At 44.4% G+C, this 19,154-nt stretch overlaps 1 protein-coding gene across 1 annotated transcript; it reads right to left on the bottom strand.

The window, feature by feature from the left end:
* Window positions 1–210: 210 nt before the first annotated feature.
* TECTB (tectorin beta) lies at window positions 211–17,724 on the bottom strand. Its single transcript, XM_046653264.1, has 10 exons — window positions 17,649–17,724; window positions 16,751–16,941; window positions 14,548–14,690; window positions 14,370–14,442; window positions 8,424–8,527; window positions 8,206–8,289; window positions 4,097–4,259; window positions 2,200–2,272; window positions 955–987; window positions 211–279 (listed from the first exon to the last, which is right to left on the bottom strand). Exons 1-10 carry the CDS (start codon window positions 17,722–17,724, stop codon window positions 230–232), a joined length of 990 nt encoding a protein of 329 aa, XP_046509220.1. The 3' UTR covers window positions 211–229.
* Window positions 17,725–19,154: the final 1,430 nt, after the last annotated feature.

Raw genomic sequence — 19,154 nt, 5'->3', positions numbered from 1 at the left:
AGGATCTAAGAGCCACAGGAAGTCACAAGAGGAAGTGGGGCACCAAAGAAGGACAATCACTGAAATTCACAAAAATCATTGGAACACATATTTGGCAAAGTGCTATTCTCTGCTCCCCAACAATACGGTCTTCTGTTTGTTCTTTTTGGCAGCACAATAAATGTGAGCTTGTCATCAACAGAGGAGATGATCTTGGTAGAGGAGCTGTAGCTGCCTGCCAGGCTGTCGTCTATAACACAGCACAAATCCCCAGCATCACGATGAGGTGGTAGAGAACATCTGTGAACCAGATAGGAAAGGAGACAGGAGCAGTTCCACAAAGAGCGAGAACAACACCACAAAGAGGGAACTCAACAAAAGAGTCAACTAGGGCTGTTACGTGAGTTTTCATAAAACTCTGCACATTTTATACAAAGTCAATTTTGTTCATCCTTTGGGCTTTCTTTAGCTCACTTGCATCAGTACAGAGAACCCAACAGACAAACCCAGGTTATGGACCTCTGACAGACAGAATCTGAACTTCTACAATACAGTGATGGTACATTTCTCTGTAGAACTTCCTTTAGAAATGAGAATCTGGGATTGGAGTCTTAAAAAGTTGGTTTACATGATTTCCTATAATTGTGAGAGCAAAGTCTACAACTGTGAGTTTACTAATAAATAGAACTGTCTTATCCTAGCTCCTCCCTCGCATACTTGCCTCCTCCTCATCATTGAGGTGAGCTCTTCCATCCTAGCTGACATGTTTCTTCCTCTGAGAGGCTCCCCTGGCTGCTATCTAAATCATTTTCACCCCCGCCTCCATCCCCCTCCTCCCCACTAGGCGGAACTTTAAGGAGTAACTTTCAGTTCTTAAAGACTTTGCTGGGGCCAAAGGTAAACTTCTTTTAAAACACACATCTTCCCATTAAAGATATTGCCATGACATTTCCCAGAAGTGTCTCTTTTCCTTACCTGAGAAGCTATAGAGACTTGAGAGTCCCCTGCCTGTAGTGAGGAAAGAGAGAGAAGGCCGAAGGTTTAAGAAAAGATCATGGAAGAAGTCTCAGAGCTGTTTCTAAAACACAAATCTGAAACCTGGCTGTATCCTCCCCTGATTAAACCAACAGACTCCTCATTGCCTTTAGGACAAAGTTTACAGCAGGGTTTACGAAGCCTTCATCTCACACCATTTCCTCCTCTGCTCTTTAAGGCAGGGGTTGTTAAAGTTTCCGGAAAGGGCCAAATAGTAAATATTTGCAGCTAAGGGCCACCTGGCCTTTGTTGCAACTACTTGACCCTGCCGTTGTAGCATGAAAGCAACTGGAGACAAGACCTCGATGAGTGAGGGTGCCTGTGTTCCAATAAAACTTTATAGACACTGAAATCTGAATTTCATACAATTTTTATGTGTCCTGAAATATTGTTCTTTGGACTTTTTTCAACCACATAAAAGGGTAAAACCTGTTCTCAGATTGCAGGCCATGCAAAATCAAGAGGCAGCTGGATTTGGCCCCTGATCCTGATGTGGTAACTGTCCTCTAAGATGTAGCTCCTAAAGGCCCCAGCCTTCTCACAGGCCTTGCTCACCCTTCATGTCATACCACACTTCAGCTCATACTTAAAGATTACCGACAGAAGTCTTCCCTAAGCCCTGGACCAGGTTGAATCCCCCTGCCATATACGCCCGTAGCACCCCGCCTTCCCCCACCCCCATCAATAGTAATCTCCCTTCGCATTTAACATCGCTCTCCTTGCTAGATGATAAGTTCTTGAGGACAGGACCCATGTGGGTCTTTATTTCTGAAACCCAAGTGCCCAGCCCAGACCAAGCCCAGCCCTGGCTGTCAGTAAAGTTTGGTTGACTTGCACTGGATGTTCCCAATACATTTCATTCTCTGTTATTATTGTTGACCACATGCTCTGTCTGGAAGTTCAGCACCTCCTAATTCCTTGGGGGATTGGAATTTAGGCCACAGATGGAACTTTTCAGAGTAGTTAACAAACCTCAACTCTTTGGTTTGGCATCAACTATTACCCCCTCTCCCCATCACGCCTTCCCTCCCCACCCACCCCTGTGTTGGGAAGACTCCAGTTGCGGGTAAAGGCTGTGTTTACAGGCAGGACTGGTTTGGCAATTTAGTTAACATGCTCAAACTGGCTGTGCCTGTGGACGCAGCCCATAGAGAACTCAGCCATTTGGAAAACAGAGAAACTTACTATGGAGGGAGAGCTCCACGACCAGGACGCCCCCTGTCTGATCTCGGAGGAGACGCTTCCGTTTGTCGCAAGTCTGGAGACCAGGAGAAAAGAAGGGGAGAGGAGGTTGGAAGGTGGGATGAGAAGCAAACACAAGAGAGGAAAGACAAGAGATTTTAAAAAACAAAACAGAACATGTCACAAACTAAATGGAGTCAAGATTCCCCAGTCAACAGATAATTGGTTACCTTATTTTTTTTTTATAACCCAGAGAGACATCTTTCATTCCTCCTCTAACTTGGGAAAAAGAAGAAAGCTTTACTTTTCAACTCTTCAGGTTGGAAGATGTCCACCTGAAAGAGGTCATTGGGTGTGGGAGGGAGTGACATAATTTCTTTTGGTAAGAAGTAAGGCTTTTACCTACAGTTACACATCACAGTGATTTGAGAAGTAGACGCTTGCAAAATGTGTTCTGGCTCATTCCTTTCTTTTCTTTTTTGGGGATGAAGATTGGCCCTGAGCTAACATCTGTTGCCAATCTTCTTCTTTTTGCTTGAGGAAGATTGTGACTGAGCTAACATCTGTGCCAATCTTCCTCTATTTTTTGTATCTTGGATGCTGCCACACCATGGCTTGATGAGCGGTATGTAGGTCTGCGCCCGGGATCCAAACTAGTGACCCCCAGGCCCCCAAAGCAGAGCCAGAAAACTTAAGTGCCATGCCATGGGGCCAGACCCTTTCTTTTCTTTTTTAAATGTAGTGTCAACAATTATCCTTTCATCAGCTGTTAAATGTCTCTCTACTCCCTTCCTTTTCTCTATTTGTGCTCATAAATGACCATTTCCTGGTCAAATGAATCAAAAGGAAGAGAGATTATAAGCTTATTTCTAATGGTTACTATAGGCGATGTGAGCAGGTATCCTCCTCAGAAACACCGTGTCCCCCTTCAGCGAGGTCTCTAGTCCAAACAGACCACAGCAGGTAACAGTTTAGGGCTGAACACTTTTAGATCTCCAAAGCGGTGGTGCGCAAACTTGAGCATGCCTCAGAATCACCCAAAGGGCTTGTTAAAGCCCAGATTGCTGGGCCCACCCTGGAGTTTCTGAGTCAGGTGGTTTAGGGGAGGCCTGAGAATTTGCCTCCCTAACAAGTTCTCAGGTGGTGCTTGAGCTGCTGTGGACCACACTTTGGAACCACTGCTCTAAGGAGCAGATTGACAGCAGGTCACAGTGGAAAACTATCTTCACCTGAATTCGCTGCTCATGTTGATTGATTCTGCAGCAAATTCTTGGTGGGGGATGCAGAGGGGAAACTGACCCCTCACCCCCACCGCAGCATGAGCTACACTAAACAGGTCTGTGAAGCCAGACTGCCACCTCTGGGCCTTTCCTCTCTCTCGGTCAGATCAGCTGTGACCGGGTGTCGGGAATTTCTGTAGCTTCTCTCTGGTCCATTTCCAGTCCCAGAGATGGACCCTCAGGCTGGCCAATCAAGGGCTAAAAATACCCACCTTTTGACTTTCATCCAGAGCCCGTTGCTACCACCTAGATTTTGAATTTTCCTTGTGCTTTTTCAAAGCACTTTCATATCTGTTATCACTTTCATTTTAGTTAACATTGCTCCCTGAAGAGAGAAGGGCCTCCTTCACTTATCACCACTCTATCTTTAAAGGTGAGAAAACCAGTTTCCTGAGGTTAAGCAACCTGTGCCAGACTGTGTAGCTTGTTTTGGTGGCAGGGTGGACAAAGCCTGGAACGTCTGCCCCCATGCTCAGTGCCCTTTCCTCTAGAATGTCCTCAGCACACACCTACACTGGTCTGGTTACAGTTTCCCAGCTAAAAATACAGCATCTCAAATACCGGCCCCCCTTGCCCCACCCCCTTGGGTAACATTCTCCTTCCAGAAAGAGGTGGCTCACCACTGGACAGGACAGCTTCTCACTGTCACAGATGAACGTCTCGCAGTGTAACCAAACCTTGGAGAGTTTGGGGATGTTCTGGAACCGGAAGGCATTGAATTGGAAGGTCGCCCTGTGCTCTTTCCCATTCTCATACACGATGACTGTTTCATCCGTGGGGCAGCTGAAGCAGAGAGGGGTGAAGGGAGGGGTGGGGAGGAGAAAGTGTCACCTTATGAACTCCAGCAAGGGCTTCTGAGGCAAGTTCACAGACAACAACACTGCCCTGGGCTTTCATACAGCATGTTATCTTTCAAAGGACTTTGACTGGCAGCACCTCACTTAGCCTCAGGACTTGAGGTCAAATTGAGGAGCTGAAACGGGTGTGGTCATCCCCATTCTATAGACAGGGTACAGCAGCTGGAGAGCGACTTATGAGAAACCACACACCTGGTAAGTCACCACACCTCTGTCCCGAAGAAGTCAAATCCCTGAGACAAAGCCCTCTGAAGGACTGGGACGTGTACAGACTCCCAGTTTGTGTATGAGCTAAAGACAGCAGTGCTGGGAACAGCATTTCTCAAAGTGCTGCCACAGCCACCTAAGTCCAGGTCATACCTAACACTTTTCTCTGTGTGTATCATGAGGTTTTGCCACTGGGAATTTAAATTTACATTATACTATTTAAATTCTATATGTTTTATGTTAAATAATTACCTTTGTAAAAATGTGTAAAACGTATAAAATTTTTAATATAAGCACAGAAAAAATGGCTAGAAGGATACCATCTAAATGTTAACACTGGCTATTGTGGGGTGGTGGCATTATGAAGAGTTTTTGTTTTCTTCTTTGTATCTTTGTGTGTTTCTCAAATTCTCTATATTGAGAACGTAATATTTGAGAAGTCCCAAAGTCCCAAAGGTAATAATTGCAATAAAAGAAAAAATGATGACTCAGATGGGCATTTGTTAAAGACAGCAGTTCTCACCTGGGGGCCATTTTGCCCCCCCAGGGGACATTTGGCACTGTAGTTGTCATGACTGTCATTGAGGGAAAGAGCTACTGATGTCTGGTGAGTAGAGGCCAAGGATGCTACACTACATTGTACGATGCACAGGACGGTCCCCACGACAAAGAATGATCTAGCCCAAAATGTCAATGGTGTTGAGACTGAAAATCCTGGTTTAAGCAAAATACTCTTTCGTTTACCAAACACATACTCATTTCTTATTTAAATACCAGACGTTCAACCAGGTGTTGGGAACAGACATAACCATTCTTGGGAACTTACAGCGAGGCCCACATGAGTGTGGGGGCTTGCTGTCTGCAGGTGAGAAGGAGCACCAGAGTCTGTCCTCTGTGGAATTAGCTCTATGGGTCCAAAAGCTTAAGACCAGAGGGCAGCACCATAGTGGACCTCAATGTTACCGCCCCTCCTGGAATGTCTCTTTGACTCTGTCGTCAATACAACTCAATACACACACTGGAGAGTTGTCCGGTTACCACAGCGAGCTTTCAAGATGTACCTTCTCCAGCCTCATTCTATCAGAACCGGACATTAGGGGCCCAATTAGAGGCAGGACTGAAGGAATGTCATCTCTGACAGTTAGTGAGTGAAACAAGGAGAGAACTCTGTGCCTCATATCTGGACCAGGGGTGAAAAGCTGGCTCTGTTTGTGGTGGCCTTTGAGCAGGGACAGAGCTGAGGGCATTTTCCAAGTTATAAAACAAAACTCTTGGAGGATCATTTGGTCAATCAACCTGAGATCCTTGTATGAACTCAAGAAGTGAGTCCTTAAAATAGCTCCTTGCAGCTGGAGTGCCAAGGCCTGGTGTCAGCCAACGGAAAACAATGTAAGCAGAGCTTTGTCGGGGGCTGGGAGGAGGCGAATCATGGGCAGTCCTAGATGCCTTGGCACCGCTGCCTCTTGGCGCTGGCTGTGGCATTTTCCCCTTCATGACAGATGTCTCTGGATGGATTGCCCACAGGGTGGTTTTCACATGGTCGCCACAGGGCTCTCCTTTGCCTCATAGGATCAAAATTCCTAATAATATATCTATTCTAATCTCTCCAGGCTGTCTTGAAAACTAGATTTTCCTCCAAAAGGGCACAATGTGAACCGAAAGCATCTGGGAGATTGTGGGAGTGGACTTTTAATTCTCCCCTTTGGCACTGGTCTTTGCACATGCCTTTCCAATCTCAAGGGGTCATTTCCACTAGGCAGAATGTGGAAATAGGCCAGGGCTCCTTTAGTTGGGCTGTGCTTAAATGCAGATACCCTGGGTTCACCGGGGGACCTTCTGATGTGGTAGGTTTACAGGGTGCCCGCATGTGTAACAGGCACCCTGGGTAAGTCCTGTGCACACTAGAATTTGAGGACAGCCTGTAGGGACTACCCCAAAGCCACAAGCATTGCTTTTCCTGCTCTATTACACATTGGTCAGTTGAGCAACAGCACCAGAACTTTCTGCTGGGAGATGATTCCACTGTGTGGCTGAAGTCTTTGTCCCCATGTGGCCTTTATTTGGAGAGGTTCCCAATGTAATTTCAGGTCTCTGTAGTCAAAAATTTATTTCAGAATCTCCCTGAAACCATTTGATTGTGTCATCGTCAACAGAACCTAAATAAATCATTCAAGGACAGATGTGAAATAAGCATCCAAACTAAGCTCCCATCTGTGCAGGGAGCTTTGCTGGGTTGCTTAGATGTGGCTCTCCTGGCTTGTCCTACCCACATTGCTCAGGAAGTAATGCTGCCTGAGTTTGAACCCCAGGTCTTCCATCCCCATACACGCTCTAGACTTTGAGCAAGTTTCTGAACCTGTCTGTGCCTCAGTTGGCTCATCTATACAATAGTAATTAATATACTGCCTACTTTATAGGGCATTTAATGAAATTTAAATGTTCATATTTGTAAAGCCCCTATGAAGAGCAATGTGTCATGTTGTAAGTGCTGTGTAAGTGTTTGTTAAATAAAAATAAGTAGTTAAAGATCCAAAGTGACTTCACCTTTGTTATCTAATCATCTTTGTCCCTGGCCCCAGGGTTTCTTTAGCCCTGATGGATTCTGGTGATCACTTGGGCACAAGGGCCTGCTTTGGTTTGGGGAATGGCCTCTTCCGTGTTCGCTGTGCGTTGGGTGGACGATGCCTGCGTCTCTAGTACAGCTCCATCTCTCCTCTGTTTTCCAAAGTTCTAATTCTAAGTGCTTCTAGACCATTCTTATCTCAAACTCAGCATGTCATCCTTGAACTCAAGGTGAAACCAAACTCCTTTATTCAGAAAGCTCCTTCCCCAGCAGCCCTCAACAAACAATTCCTCACCTTCAGAATCCACAGATTCAACAATACAGAGCCGTCTTTGTCACATATTCCTCAGACTTCTCGTCCTGGCCTTCCTTCCACCGCATAGTCAAATGGTTGCTAAATTCCTATGGCTTCTCCCTCCCTTGGATGACCTCTCCCCTCACTTGGCTATACTTCACTTCAGGTCTTATCACTTTTGGCTCTAGCTACTGCAGCATCTAATCTGATCTTCCCACTGTCCACGTACTGTTTCTAAATTGTCCTTTGTATGACTTCCAGAATCACCATTCTGTTGTGTAATTCCAATAAGTCAGTCTCCTCAAAAATTTCAAGAGCTCCCTATTATTTACTGAATTAATAATAAAAACAATGATATTATTTCAATCAATAGGATACTGAGTAGGTACTACGTGCTAAGCTTTTTGCATGGATTATCTAATTTAGTCCTCACCAGGATTCTGGGGTCAGACTGATTGGATTTGAATCCACTTCCCCCAAAACACACAGACACACTCACTAACTATGTGACGTTACTTAACCCCTCCTGTGGCTCGGTTTCCTCATCTGGAAAATGGTGATGATAGTAATAATACCTACTTATTGTAAGGTAAGTGAGTTCATATATGATAAAGCTCTCAGAACAGTACCTGGTATCTAGAAAGCACTATATCGTTTCCCAGTATCGGTACTCAGCCTGGAAGCACAGGAGATGGCGCTGATCCCCAGGAGGCTCTGCGTCTTCCTCTCAAGCTCCCCCAAGCCAGACTAGCCCTGGATGTACCTGGCCCCACCTCTTAGCCCTGTGCTCTGGAGAGTGGTACCTACCCCTTGTTGATCAGCTGCCACTGCAAGGGATACATGAAATCAGCTGAGGGTGTGGCCCAACAGCTGTTCAAAACCACTTTAAACCTGCAAATGAAACAAAATACATCGCTTTGAGCCAGAGAGTTGTAGGAAGCATCTGGTGATTAAAAAGTCACTCAACTGGTCTTTTTTTCTTTTCTTTGTATTTAAAGATATAAACATGAAGGAAATGTACTTACCTAATGCTTAACCCTTTGGCTTCTACCCCTGCAAACAGATCTGAACCAATTTCAGATGTCTCCAAGACAAAAGGGGCTTCTTTCTTGATGGAGAACTTGGCATTCTTGGGAAGGAAATTGACATTGGGCATTATGACCTCCTAGATTGAGTACTTGGCTCTGACAGGAGCAGATAAATTGGGATGGGGTGGGGGTGGAAATCAATCCAAAGGCACAGGCACATGAGACCACAGTGAGGCCCTCCAGGACCAGAGAAACTATACCTCCTAGGATGCTGGTGCCATCTTAGAAGAGATGAGGACATCCCATGGCTGGATTTGCTGGTCACAGTGAGACACATACTGTATGTCTCATCTATGCCAATCAGGAACAAGATCTCGCTGATGGAAAAAAAGTAGAATCCGGGAATTCTGAAGCACTGTGCTTTACTGAATCACCCAAAGGCATGGGGACCAAACACATGCAACCCCACTTTGCCCTTGCTCCTCTACTATCTGCCCGAGCAGATTCCAGCCTGGGTTGGAAAGTTTATGAGCTTATTCCCAGTACAGTTAACAACAATGACAATAACAACAACTTATCCATCATCCACTATGTGTCAGGCCCTGCTTTCTCTGTTGGGATAGTCTCTATGTCAGGATGTTTTGTCTACTGAGATATACCAATGAACAAAGCAAAGATCTCTGTCTCCAACCACCTGACATTCTAGCAGGGGAGACAGACGATAGACAATAGGTAAATGAATTACATGGTTAGGATAGAATATAGTACATTATGTAGGAAAACTGTAAAAAATGTAGAGCAGGTTAAGGAGGATTGGGAGTGTGAAGAGTAACAAGTTGCGGTTTTAAATGCAACGGTTGGGGAGGTCTCATTGAGGATGTGACATTTGAGGCAAGCCTTGAGAGAGGAGAGGAAGGGGGCCATGCAGACACCCAGGGAAGAATACTTCAGCCAAGACAAAAGCCCTGGGGTGAGAGTGTGCCTGGCAGGACAGCAAGGAGGCCAGTGTGTTGGAGCATGAGAGAGCAAAGGGGGAGGTGGGCGGAGGTGGGGCGGGAGGGCAGGAGATGAAGTTAGAGGGGCTGTGAGGGTGTGTGCAGAAGACTGTGACTTCAACTCTAAATGCAATAGGGAGTCATCGCCACAATTTGCGAGCAGGAGTGGCAGCCTTGGGTCATTGGCCTGGTGTGTGTGGTCTTCACCTGCCATCTTCACCAGGCAGGTGGGGGTGAGTTATTAGGAATAATTACAGGGTTTGCAGTTGACTTACCCAAAGGAGGCTGATTTCTCCATTCTTTGAGTCTTGCATTCACTCAACTCTAGTAACGACCTTTAACTACTCTCCAAGGTTAGCTTCCAGAGACAAGAGCATGATGATGGAAGGGTAAGGATCCTGGGCTAATCCTAGCTCCCACCACTAATGTGGGACACACTACAGGCAAGTCAGTCTTTTGGGCCTCAGTTTCTCCGTCTGCAAAATGGGAATAACTTTTACCTTCGTCTGCCTTGCAGAAATGTTTTTATAATGGTGATTTTATGTAATAGAAAAATAAAGCTTAGACCAGATACTGGTTAAAAGATTGTTTCATGGACTTGGAGATTTACAGGACTGCCATAGGTAGACAGTGGCAGCAAGGATATCTAGCTAAAAAGGACTTTAACACCCTAAGGGTCAAATTCAGAGAAGCAGCTGAGAGGACTCAGAATCAACTTCTAGTGCCTCTTACACTATTTTACTGATTGCAGGTCCAGCCAGGGCTCCCAGCCTCAGTGACCTAGAAATCAATTGTTTTCTTCCCATCTGTCAGCCCTCTGCACCGTTTAAATGGTTGTAATAATTAAACCATAATGTTCTTAATCATAAGTGATTTACTAGCTTAATATGCAGGTTGAAGTGGCAGATTTACAGAGGTTTTTAATATTCCTTATTGTTTTTTTTTTTTTTAAAGATTTTATTTTTTCCTTTTTCTCCCCAAAGCCCCCCGGTACATAGTTGTGTATTCTTCATTGTGGGTTCTTCTAGTTGTGGCATGTGGGACGCTGCCTCAGCGTGGTCTGATGAGCAGTGCCATGTCCGCACCCGGGATTCAAACTAACGAAACACTGGGCTGCCTGCTGCAGAGTGCGCGAACTTAACCACTCAGCCACGGGGCCAGCCCCATTCCTTATTGTTTTTTGAGATTTATTATATTTAAAGAGACTGTTTCCAAATGGGGGGCCCAACCTGGGGACCACAATGCTGTCCTCAGTCTAGCTAGAGGTGTTTCTCCCAGCTCCATCTCCCAGGGACCAGCCAGCAGAAAATTGGAACATTGGAATAATGTCTCTGCTCACAGAGGAACCTGACAGATTACGCTACAAAGTAGAGAACAGAATCTGCACCATTAATTCAATTTCTGAAATAAAAAACACCTTTAATGGTCAGTTTCTCCACTTTCCACTCAACAGCTAAAGCCAAGCTCAGCGTGATTTTCCCCTAATTTCTTTATAATAGAACAATTAGGAACCTCTTTCCAGATAGCTTACTCTCCAATACCCAGACAGTTTGTTTTGGCATCCTTGGAAACATTGAAACGCCACATAATGAGTAGTAACTCATTCATCGAATGGGATGGAAGAGCCCCTTGAAAAATCGTGCCATCTAGTCCCTTCGTCTGACCAAAAGGTTGAGTCACAACCAGCTAGTGACACAAGTTAGGATGCATATATCTAGTTTAACAGCAGTTTATGTGGGAAAGATCTGGGGGTTGCTTTTGCTCACAAGCTCAATGTGAGATAGCGGTGGAAGAAAACTGCCCCAAAGCTAATATTATCCTAGACCATGTTCTTAGAGTCTTCCAGAACCCAGAAGATCACCTCTGACCTGCATTGGTCTGACAAGGTCCAGAATACAACATTTCAATTCTGGGCTCCACTTGCTACTAGGCGCATTGACGAAGTGGATCACACTCAGAGAAGAGTGATTAGGATGATGTGTGGACCACAAACAGTGGCAAGATATTTAGCTTGGGAAGGAAAAGCTTGAGACATTTGAAGGACTGTCAGCAGCATCATCACAGCCTATTATTTCAGAAGACAGAACAGGACCGATGGGCTGGAGTTCAGGGTGTCGGATTTCATACGCTCATCTAAAATGAGAAGGCCTAACTTGCTATTGTCCTTGGAAGAAGTGGTGAGCCTACCACTGAGCAGTCTCGCAGAAGAGTTTTGGGCTTTGGGTGGAAGGTCAAGGTTAATCACCTCTGAGGTTTGTTCTGACTCTGAAAGTCGTGTTGATCTCTATTGCTTGCATTTGTTCCATCCCAAGCTTTTTCATTTGCTTCTGTGTAACTAGGAGGAATGGTGAGTACCATTTCAACTGAATAAAAGTCAACCTAATCCCACACTGGCATTGATGCTCAACCTTATAAAGGTAACAATGCTGGTGTCAGGAGCTCTCAGGGTTTCCACTTTAAATGAAGTCAAAGGCTACAACCATGAGAATGACTACTTTCTGAGGCACTTATCTTGTGCCAGACATTGTGCGAAGTGCATCATAAGAATTATTTCATTTAATCTTCATAACAAATTTGTCAGGTATGTACTATTACTATTATTACCCTTGTTTAACAAATGCACAGGTGGAGTCCCAGGGAGGTTACCTTACTTGCCCAAGGTCACACAACTAGTAAATGGTGGAATCAGGCTTCAAACCAATGGTCTGATGTCAAGGCCTATTTTCTTAACTATAATGCTAGTCTACTTCTGCAAGTTGACCACCTTCCCTTAGTTTGGATGGGGAGTCAAAACAACTTTTCCCCAAGAGTACCAACCATGGGCCATTGGTAGAAGTGAGTGGGAGTGGGTAGAGAGAGAAGAGAGGAAGCATGCTGAGTAGAACCAGTGGTTTTGGAGTCCAGCATTTGGAGCTCTTGGAATCCTAAGCTATTAGCAGTGCATTGATTCCATTGTGCAATCTAGGGCACAGTTCTGTCTCTAGTAATTTGATGCAAATATATGCAGGGAGCAGTGGTTGCTTCAGAAATGCACAAGAATGCTCTCAAAGTGGAAGAAAGGGGGAGAAGAATAATACCAAAAGCGTGGGTCAGACATAGGAAACCATGTCCATGGTGGGAATGTTAATCAGTACAAAGTCTCTGTTGTAACATCAGAGCCCCATCTCTGCCGAGGTTGTTTGTTCTGTAAGGGTCTTGGTGGGCCCCAGGGGAGGCTTTATCCTTGTTTCTAGAACAGTTCAAGGAAACATCCTGTTACGTCTGTCTGTCTAGCCCAGAGGATGGCCTGGGTGATGCTGAGAACATGCCTCAATTTTTGTTTTGCTTTTTCTTAAAAAAGTGCTAAGATTTCATATTTATGTCTGAAACTTAGCCCAACACGTCTGATGATGGGTTACGATTTTTGAAAATCGTGGTGCCTCTCCATTTCCAGCTGTTGTAAAATCTTCGAAGCATCTTATCTATAATTTCATCTGGTTGAAACAACAATCATGCTCTTCTAGACAGGGGCTTAGCAGTAAAGAGAGCCTCTCATCAGGACGTCCCCTGAGACTGTTGTCAATTCATGAAGCCTATTTTCCTTTATGGACAAACTTTATCAGTTGCTACAGTGGTTTGGCCGTCCTTTCATCACCCTAGCGGTCCACACTGTATGAACCCCTCTGATTATAGGTCAAGAGGCTGTATGGTATTCCTTTTCTCAGGACTTAATGACTAGTTGTGTGTGGCCAGGGGCAGATCTAGGTTTTGTGAGACTTTAAAGCTTAAATATTTAGAGAGCCCTCTTTAATTAAAAGAATCAAAATTTTGAATACAAAATTAGACAGAGGGCCTTGAAAGGGGCCTGTGCAAGAGAAGTTTCATGAAACTTAAGCTTCATTCGCTTCATAGGAAATATGCCTCAGAAACCAATGTCAGGAGATCTGTGTTCCAGACTGGGTACTGCTCCAAGCCACCTGTGGGATCTTGGCCTTTTAGATCATTTCCTCATTGGGCTTTAGATCCTCATCTGTGAAATAGACTAGGTTATTCTAGGATCCCTTCTAGCTCTCACCTTCTGAGTTCAGCAGGGTTAATAGCTTCCAGGGAGCCAGTAAGGCAAGTTCAAAGACTTCAAGGTCAGTGGAGTTCCAAGTAAAAGAGTGGTTTCCTTTGTGAAATGAATGGGTTGGACATAATGGCCTCTAAGGATATCTTCCAGTTCTAACGTTCCATGTAAAGCTTTCTATTTCTGCCTGTGTCTTCCTAGAGCCAGCTGGGCTAGGGTCACTATGTGTATGCCTCTTCTCTGGAAGCCACAGGTTTAAAAAACAAAGCACCCCTTCTAAACAGGAGGGCAGCCAGGCTAATGGCCACTGCATATTTGGTTTTTCTGGAGCACTTTATTTTGAGAGAGATAATGTGTGCCTTTAACTTTTATGCCAATAAAGGTAACATGTCCAGATTAGACAATGAGGAAACCCACTGACCGAAGAGGTTTGGAGACCAAAGAACTAGGCAGCAGCGGCCAACCCCAACCTCTCTGCTTAGCCTTGTCCCAGGCAGGAAGCTCACTCTGTGCCAGATGTTTTAACAAGAGCTAGATCCTAAATATAAATCTCTGGGGTGGGTTGTTGTGGAAACTAATCTTGATTAAGAGTTAGATGTTGGCTGTCTCACTGTCTATTGACCTTCAGCAACTCAGAGGATTCCTCTTGTCTCAATTTTCTCATCTGTAAAATGGGAAGGTTGACCTTTTTTCTCTGTAGCATCTTTTAGCTCTTCCATCCAGTCTATGAACCTGCATCTAGTCTTTAAGGAGCTTAAAGCCAGACCAAAGCTTACATCTCAACTTGAATTCAAGAATAGGCCTCTTCATAGAGCTTAGAGAAGAGCAAATCCCAAGGAGGCATCCCATCCTCTCCTGGAAAGGCCACAGGGCAGTAATGAGAACCTAGAGACCACTTACAGTGTAGAAGTTGAGAGACAATTGGCTTTCAAATGTGCCCATGCTCCCATTCTTCACGTGAACAGTGGCCACTCTGAAAAGGGGAGAGAATTTTGCATAAGGACTGAAACATGCCTGATTGACAGGGACTGCAGAACACGCACAAAGCAGCCAGCCCTCCACTCTCAGAGCAACTTACCTCTGGTCAAAGGCAGCCTGGTTCACCAAATAGGTGGAGTGGTAGGTGCAGGAGAAAGAGTAGTTCACAGGCTGGTTCTTTACAATCACTGTGCTGTCATTGGAAACAATGTGGCTGTAGAAGTGGTAGATGGGGGGCTTGTACTGGAGAAAGAAAGAAGGCAGTTAGGGTGGGCCAGTACCCCCAAGAGAATGAGGATTCTGGGAAAAGTGATTGAAGATGGCTCAGAAAAAAACCCAATGGGGAGACTTGAATGCCTGCCATTGACAGTAACACTCACTCTTTTTGTCTGTGGGTGGCCTGATAATTTTTGTAAAGAGTTCTTGAGTTTGTTCAACTAAGATTGTTTAAGATAATCTAGGTTGAATGTTGTACGCTTAAAAATAAATCCTTATACCCACTAGGCTTCTGACCAAAATAGACTGGCTCAGAAATCTCTATTTCCCAACATCAACTTTTTATCCATTTTTTCTATCCAAGTAATCTTATGTGAATCACTTCACCCATCTTCCATTTCTAGAACATTACTTTCTAGTTCTTTGCTCTTTCCTTCTTCTAGTCGTGACATGATTTCTGAGACCCTTTCCTCTGACATGTTGGGCTCTAAAAATCACAGAACATTAGAGTCAGAAGAGATCTTGAACATTCACTTGAGAAGTAATCCATTTAAACCCACACAGATGATTTCTAGTTCACATTACCAGGATACTCAAAGACAAGATGTTGTTGTTAATTATGCCTATGACTCTTCCCACTAAATCAATGAATCCTTGTGGGGCCTGTGGGGACCTGAAATTGGCCACCCCAAGATATGTCTCTTTGGCATCAGGATTATTTGAGGCTGATTGCTTTTGATAAACTGGGACAGGGAAGGAGGCTCTGAGGAATGAACTTGCCCTTTATTAGGACACTTAGATTTGTAAAGTAAATCTCTGTCTGTAAAGGTGCCTCCCTCTCTGTACCAGGAAGAAGAAAGGAGATGACCTTGTCTCTAGAAACTCTTAATCAATACCAAAGGCAAGGACTTAAAATCTGCATTTTATTGTGCTTGTCTGGTAACCTTCTGTAACTGACTTCCCTCCCCCTCCTAACTTTGGCATTTCTTAAGGATTAAGCATCTTTCCTTAGGCTAGGAACCGATTGCTGCGCTCACCTGTGACCGCCCAGCTCCAGACAATCGACTTGCCTCCGGCTACGCCCTCTGAGACAGCAGACCACTACCTGCTGTGTCCATCAAGCGCTGTGCCGACAGGGCAATCTTGTGACTATTCTGGGAGGGACATTTCAATCACATGTGAAACACCCTGTTTGGGGGTATATAACCACTCTGTGCACCCCACTTCTTCGGTGCCCTTTCTTCCTTCTTGAAGAAAGGCCCCGGGCCATGGTTCCTCATAAAGCTTTGTTTAATTTTCTCTTGCTATTCTGTCTCATGTGAATTTAATTCGTTCTCCAGCCAGACGAACCCACATTTGGGAAGAGGAAGTGTCTTCCTCCCCTGCAGGTCTTTAGGAGGAGGTGGTGGTCCTGGGAGCTCTTTACTCTCATCTTCTGAGATGCAGTAGACCTACAATCTCCTGCAGTCAAGGCAGTAGGAATGCTAGACATCAGCCCTGGGGTCAGAACTAACCTCGCTTCGTGAGTACATTGTTACTGGTTCTGTGGCCACAGACTAGTGACTTTATTGGGATGTCTCAGATTTCTCTTCTGTCACACAAGGATACTAGGCAAGAAAATGTCTGTGGTTCCTTCTAATTCTGATTACCTGTCTTGAATACTTCACAAGAGCAAATTATGAATTGGGTTATGCTTTGGTCCCTCTTTTAAATCCCTTCCAAACGCGCTTCCTCACCACTTCAAAGGCTCGGGCAGAGGCTGGCTTGCCCATCCACCCGGGCAGGATGGCAGCCTGTGAACTGCTTCCAAGTGAGGTGGAAGTAGGGTGGGTACTTTGCTCTACACACAGAAGGTGGCCTAGCTGGCTCTGGCAACAAATTAGGAGAATAAGATTCAAAGCCAAGAGTCACTTCAACCAGGCAGAGGAGAAGAATTTAAGCAACACATCCTAGGAAATTTGGGACTCAGGATAGACTCTTAAAAGGAAAATGGTGAATTCTGAATCCTTTTGAGGGTGGCCGGCAGACGTCTCATTCTGAGGTGTTGCCTCATTTTAGCAACTCTTCAGTGTGTGGCCTGGACTTACCTCAGACTGGGTTCCACAATAGGACTTGTTTTTAGGCGACAAATCTGGGATTACAAATTGGTAGTAACCTCCTTCATGAACCCCGTTGTAACACACTCCTCCGAGCGCCAGCTGATGCACTTCCCATCCGTAGGGACACTCAGGGATTTTGGTGATGATGGTTTTGGGATAACAAAACACAAGAATGACATCTAGAAAGAGGATATACATGGTTTGAAATCAGATATGGTAACACATTAATCTACATGCGATGGGCTCCAGCCACACCTAAAGACGCAAAGCAGTTAGTTAAAAATACCTTCCCTGCTATTCTTTACGAGCTGTGATGAAAGTTTTCCCCAAATTTCAGTCATTGAAGTTCCACTTTTGCAGTTTTGGATACATTTGTGTAATATCTGCACTATACTTAACATGTATTCAAAATTGGGCCACTTTTAAACTCTAACCTATTTTAAGGAGTGTAGCTATGAAATCAGAATGGATGGATTGGAGAGATCATAATATATAGTTTTTTTTAATCCCATGAAAATGGACACATAAGTTAAAATAAAAAAATGTCCATTTCATGCCCAACACTGTGAAATAGCAGTTTATGGCAGGACAGAAATTCAACAATCAAATAGAAAAAACCTGGAAATTTTATCTTTATCTCTCTCCCTCTCTCTGTCTGTCTCTCTAGCCATCTATCTAGCATTCTCTAATTTTAAAAAGTCTGTTTATCCAATACATTTTTACTTCCTGTGGAAAAAGTCCGCCAGGCATCGGGGAGCTTCAGGGCTTCTCCTTGGCTACATTATTGCATTTTCATAGCAATACAAGCGCAGAGCTCTGCGTTTTGCAAAGGAGAAGCTTCAGGAAACTTTCCTTTCCAGGAAAACGGACTCGCACCAGGGCATACCTGCTTTATTTGGAGTGCATGTTCTTGCCGAGGCTTCCGCAAAGACGGCCAACAGGACAAAGGCCCTCGTCACCATTGCTTCTCAGAACCCGGTCTTTGCCAGGTGGCCAACCCAAGCTGGCCAAATGTTCACAGTCCTGCTAGGGCCCCAGCCCCGGGCATTCTAGGTCAGAAACACGAGTGAGAAATTAAAATCAAGGGCGAGAACAAAGCAGCATACACAGTCCTGAGGGGAATTTCCAAGGGAGATGGATAACGCCAGCCCCTGTTCCTAATGGTTCCTCGTCTGCCCTGAGAGGCAAAAAGCAGGACTCATACCCCTGGAAGCGTCAGTGACACATGCGGTTTCTCATGTTCCCAACTGTCTCATTCTCTCCGGACTGTGGATCCTGCCTCCCAGAAGCTCCCTAAATCTCCAGCCCCAGTCCTAGCTGACTTTATATAGGCAGAGGGTGTAAAAGAAACCGGCTCCAGATAAATCACAATGAACACGCATTATCCACTCTGGGGAGAATAAAAGGAGACTTTACACAATAATCCGATGGGAAGCTCAGTTACGGCCAATTGGGTCTAATTTCTTTTACTTCACAGAGTTGGAAAAACTTTTTTTTTAACCGCTTCAACCAAGATTGGGATAAAAAGTTGAATTTTTTACCCCTCGTACAAAAAGTGACTCTGATTGGAGGCAAACTAATTTCTGCGCGGTTCCAGGTGATAATGTTCTTTCTTGATGTTTTGCTTTCTTTGCTTTATTTGTTGGTTTCTTACTTTCACAAGTGGCCGTCTAAACTTTGAACTCAAGGAGACCCAAGTCCAGCCGTGCTACACCTGACACTCAAACAAAACTAGGCTGTGTGTGTTAATGCAAACATGTTGAAGATTTTTTCTCTTTTACGAGAAACTCTGGACTTCCAGAGTTTCATCCTGAATTTCATCTAGAGCTTCATCCTGAGATATTACTTTAGATCATAGACCCCCGAGGCTTCTAAAGTTTCCTTAGTCTTCCAGAGCAATAATATTAGATGAAGAAACCTAGAAAGGCAATCTTATGGGTCAATCCTTAGTCACCTAACGAGATGCCACCAAAAACAACAGATTAAATGCAGCTCCTGGGAAGTTTCCAAATATATTACCTGGGAATTTTTAGCACCTAGAAGTTTAAGAATCAAAAACATGGGTTTCTTTTAGTTTTTGTTTTTAGAGGAAACAGACCCTTTTATCAATCAACTGAGAGCATATTGTACAGAAGTCACTACATTAAGCTTTTCAAGAGATAGACGTAAAAAGTGTAGAAAATTATCCTGTCTTGCAGGAGTTTACAATGTAACTGAGAAGGTAAATGATCTATCCACAATGACTCAGAGTTAGATCGCCTAGTTAAGTCGCTGTTCTGTTACTTACCATATTTCCTTAGTTTTAAGATACATATTCTTTCCTCCAAATGCATGTAATTTAATGTTTCAGAAACACCGAGATACGTCTTATAAGCAATATGCATACATAGTA

This window comes from Equus quagga, chromosome 2, assembly GCF_021613505.1.
Source record: "Equus quagga isolate Etosha38 chromosome 2, UCLA_HA_Equagga_1.0, whole genome shotgun sequence".
NCBI classification, from domain to species: Eukaryota; Metazoa; Chordata; class Mammalia; order Perissodactyla; family Equidae; genus Equus; species Equus quagga.
This window is presented reverse-complemented; position numbering and strand designations above follow the sequence as displayed.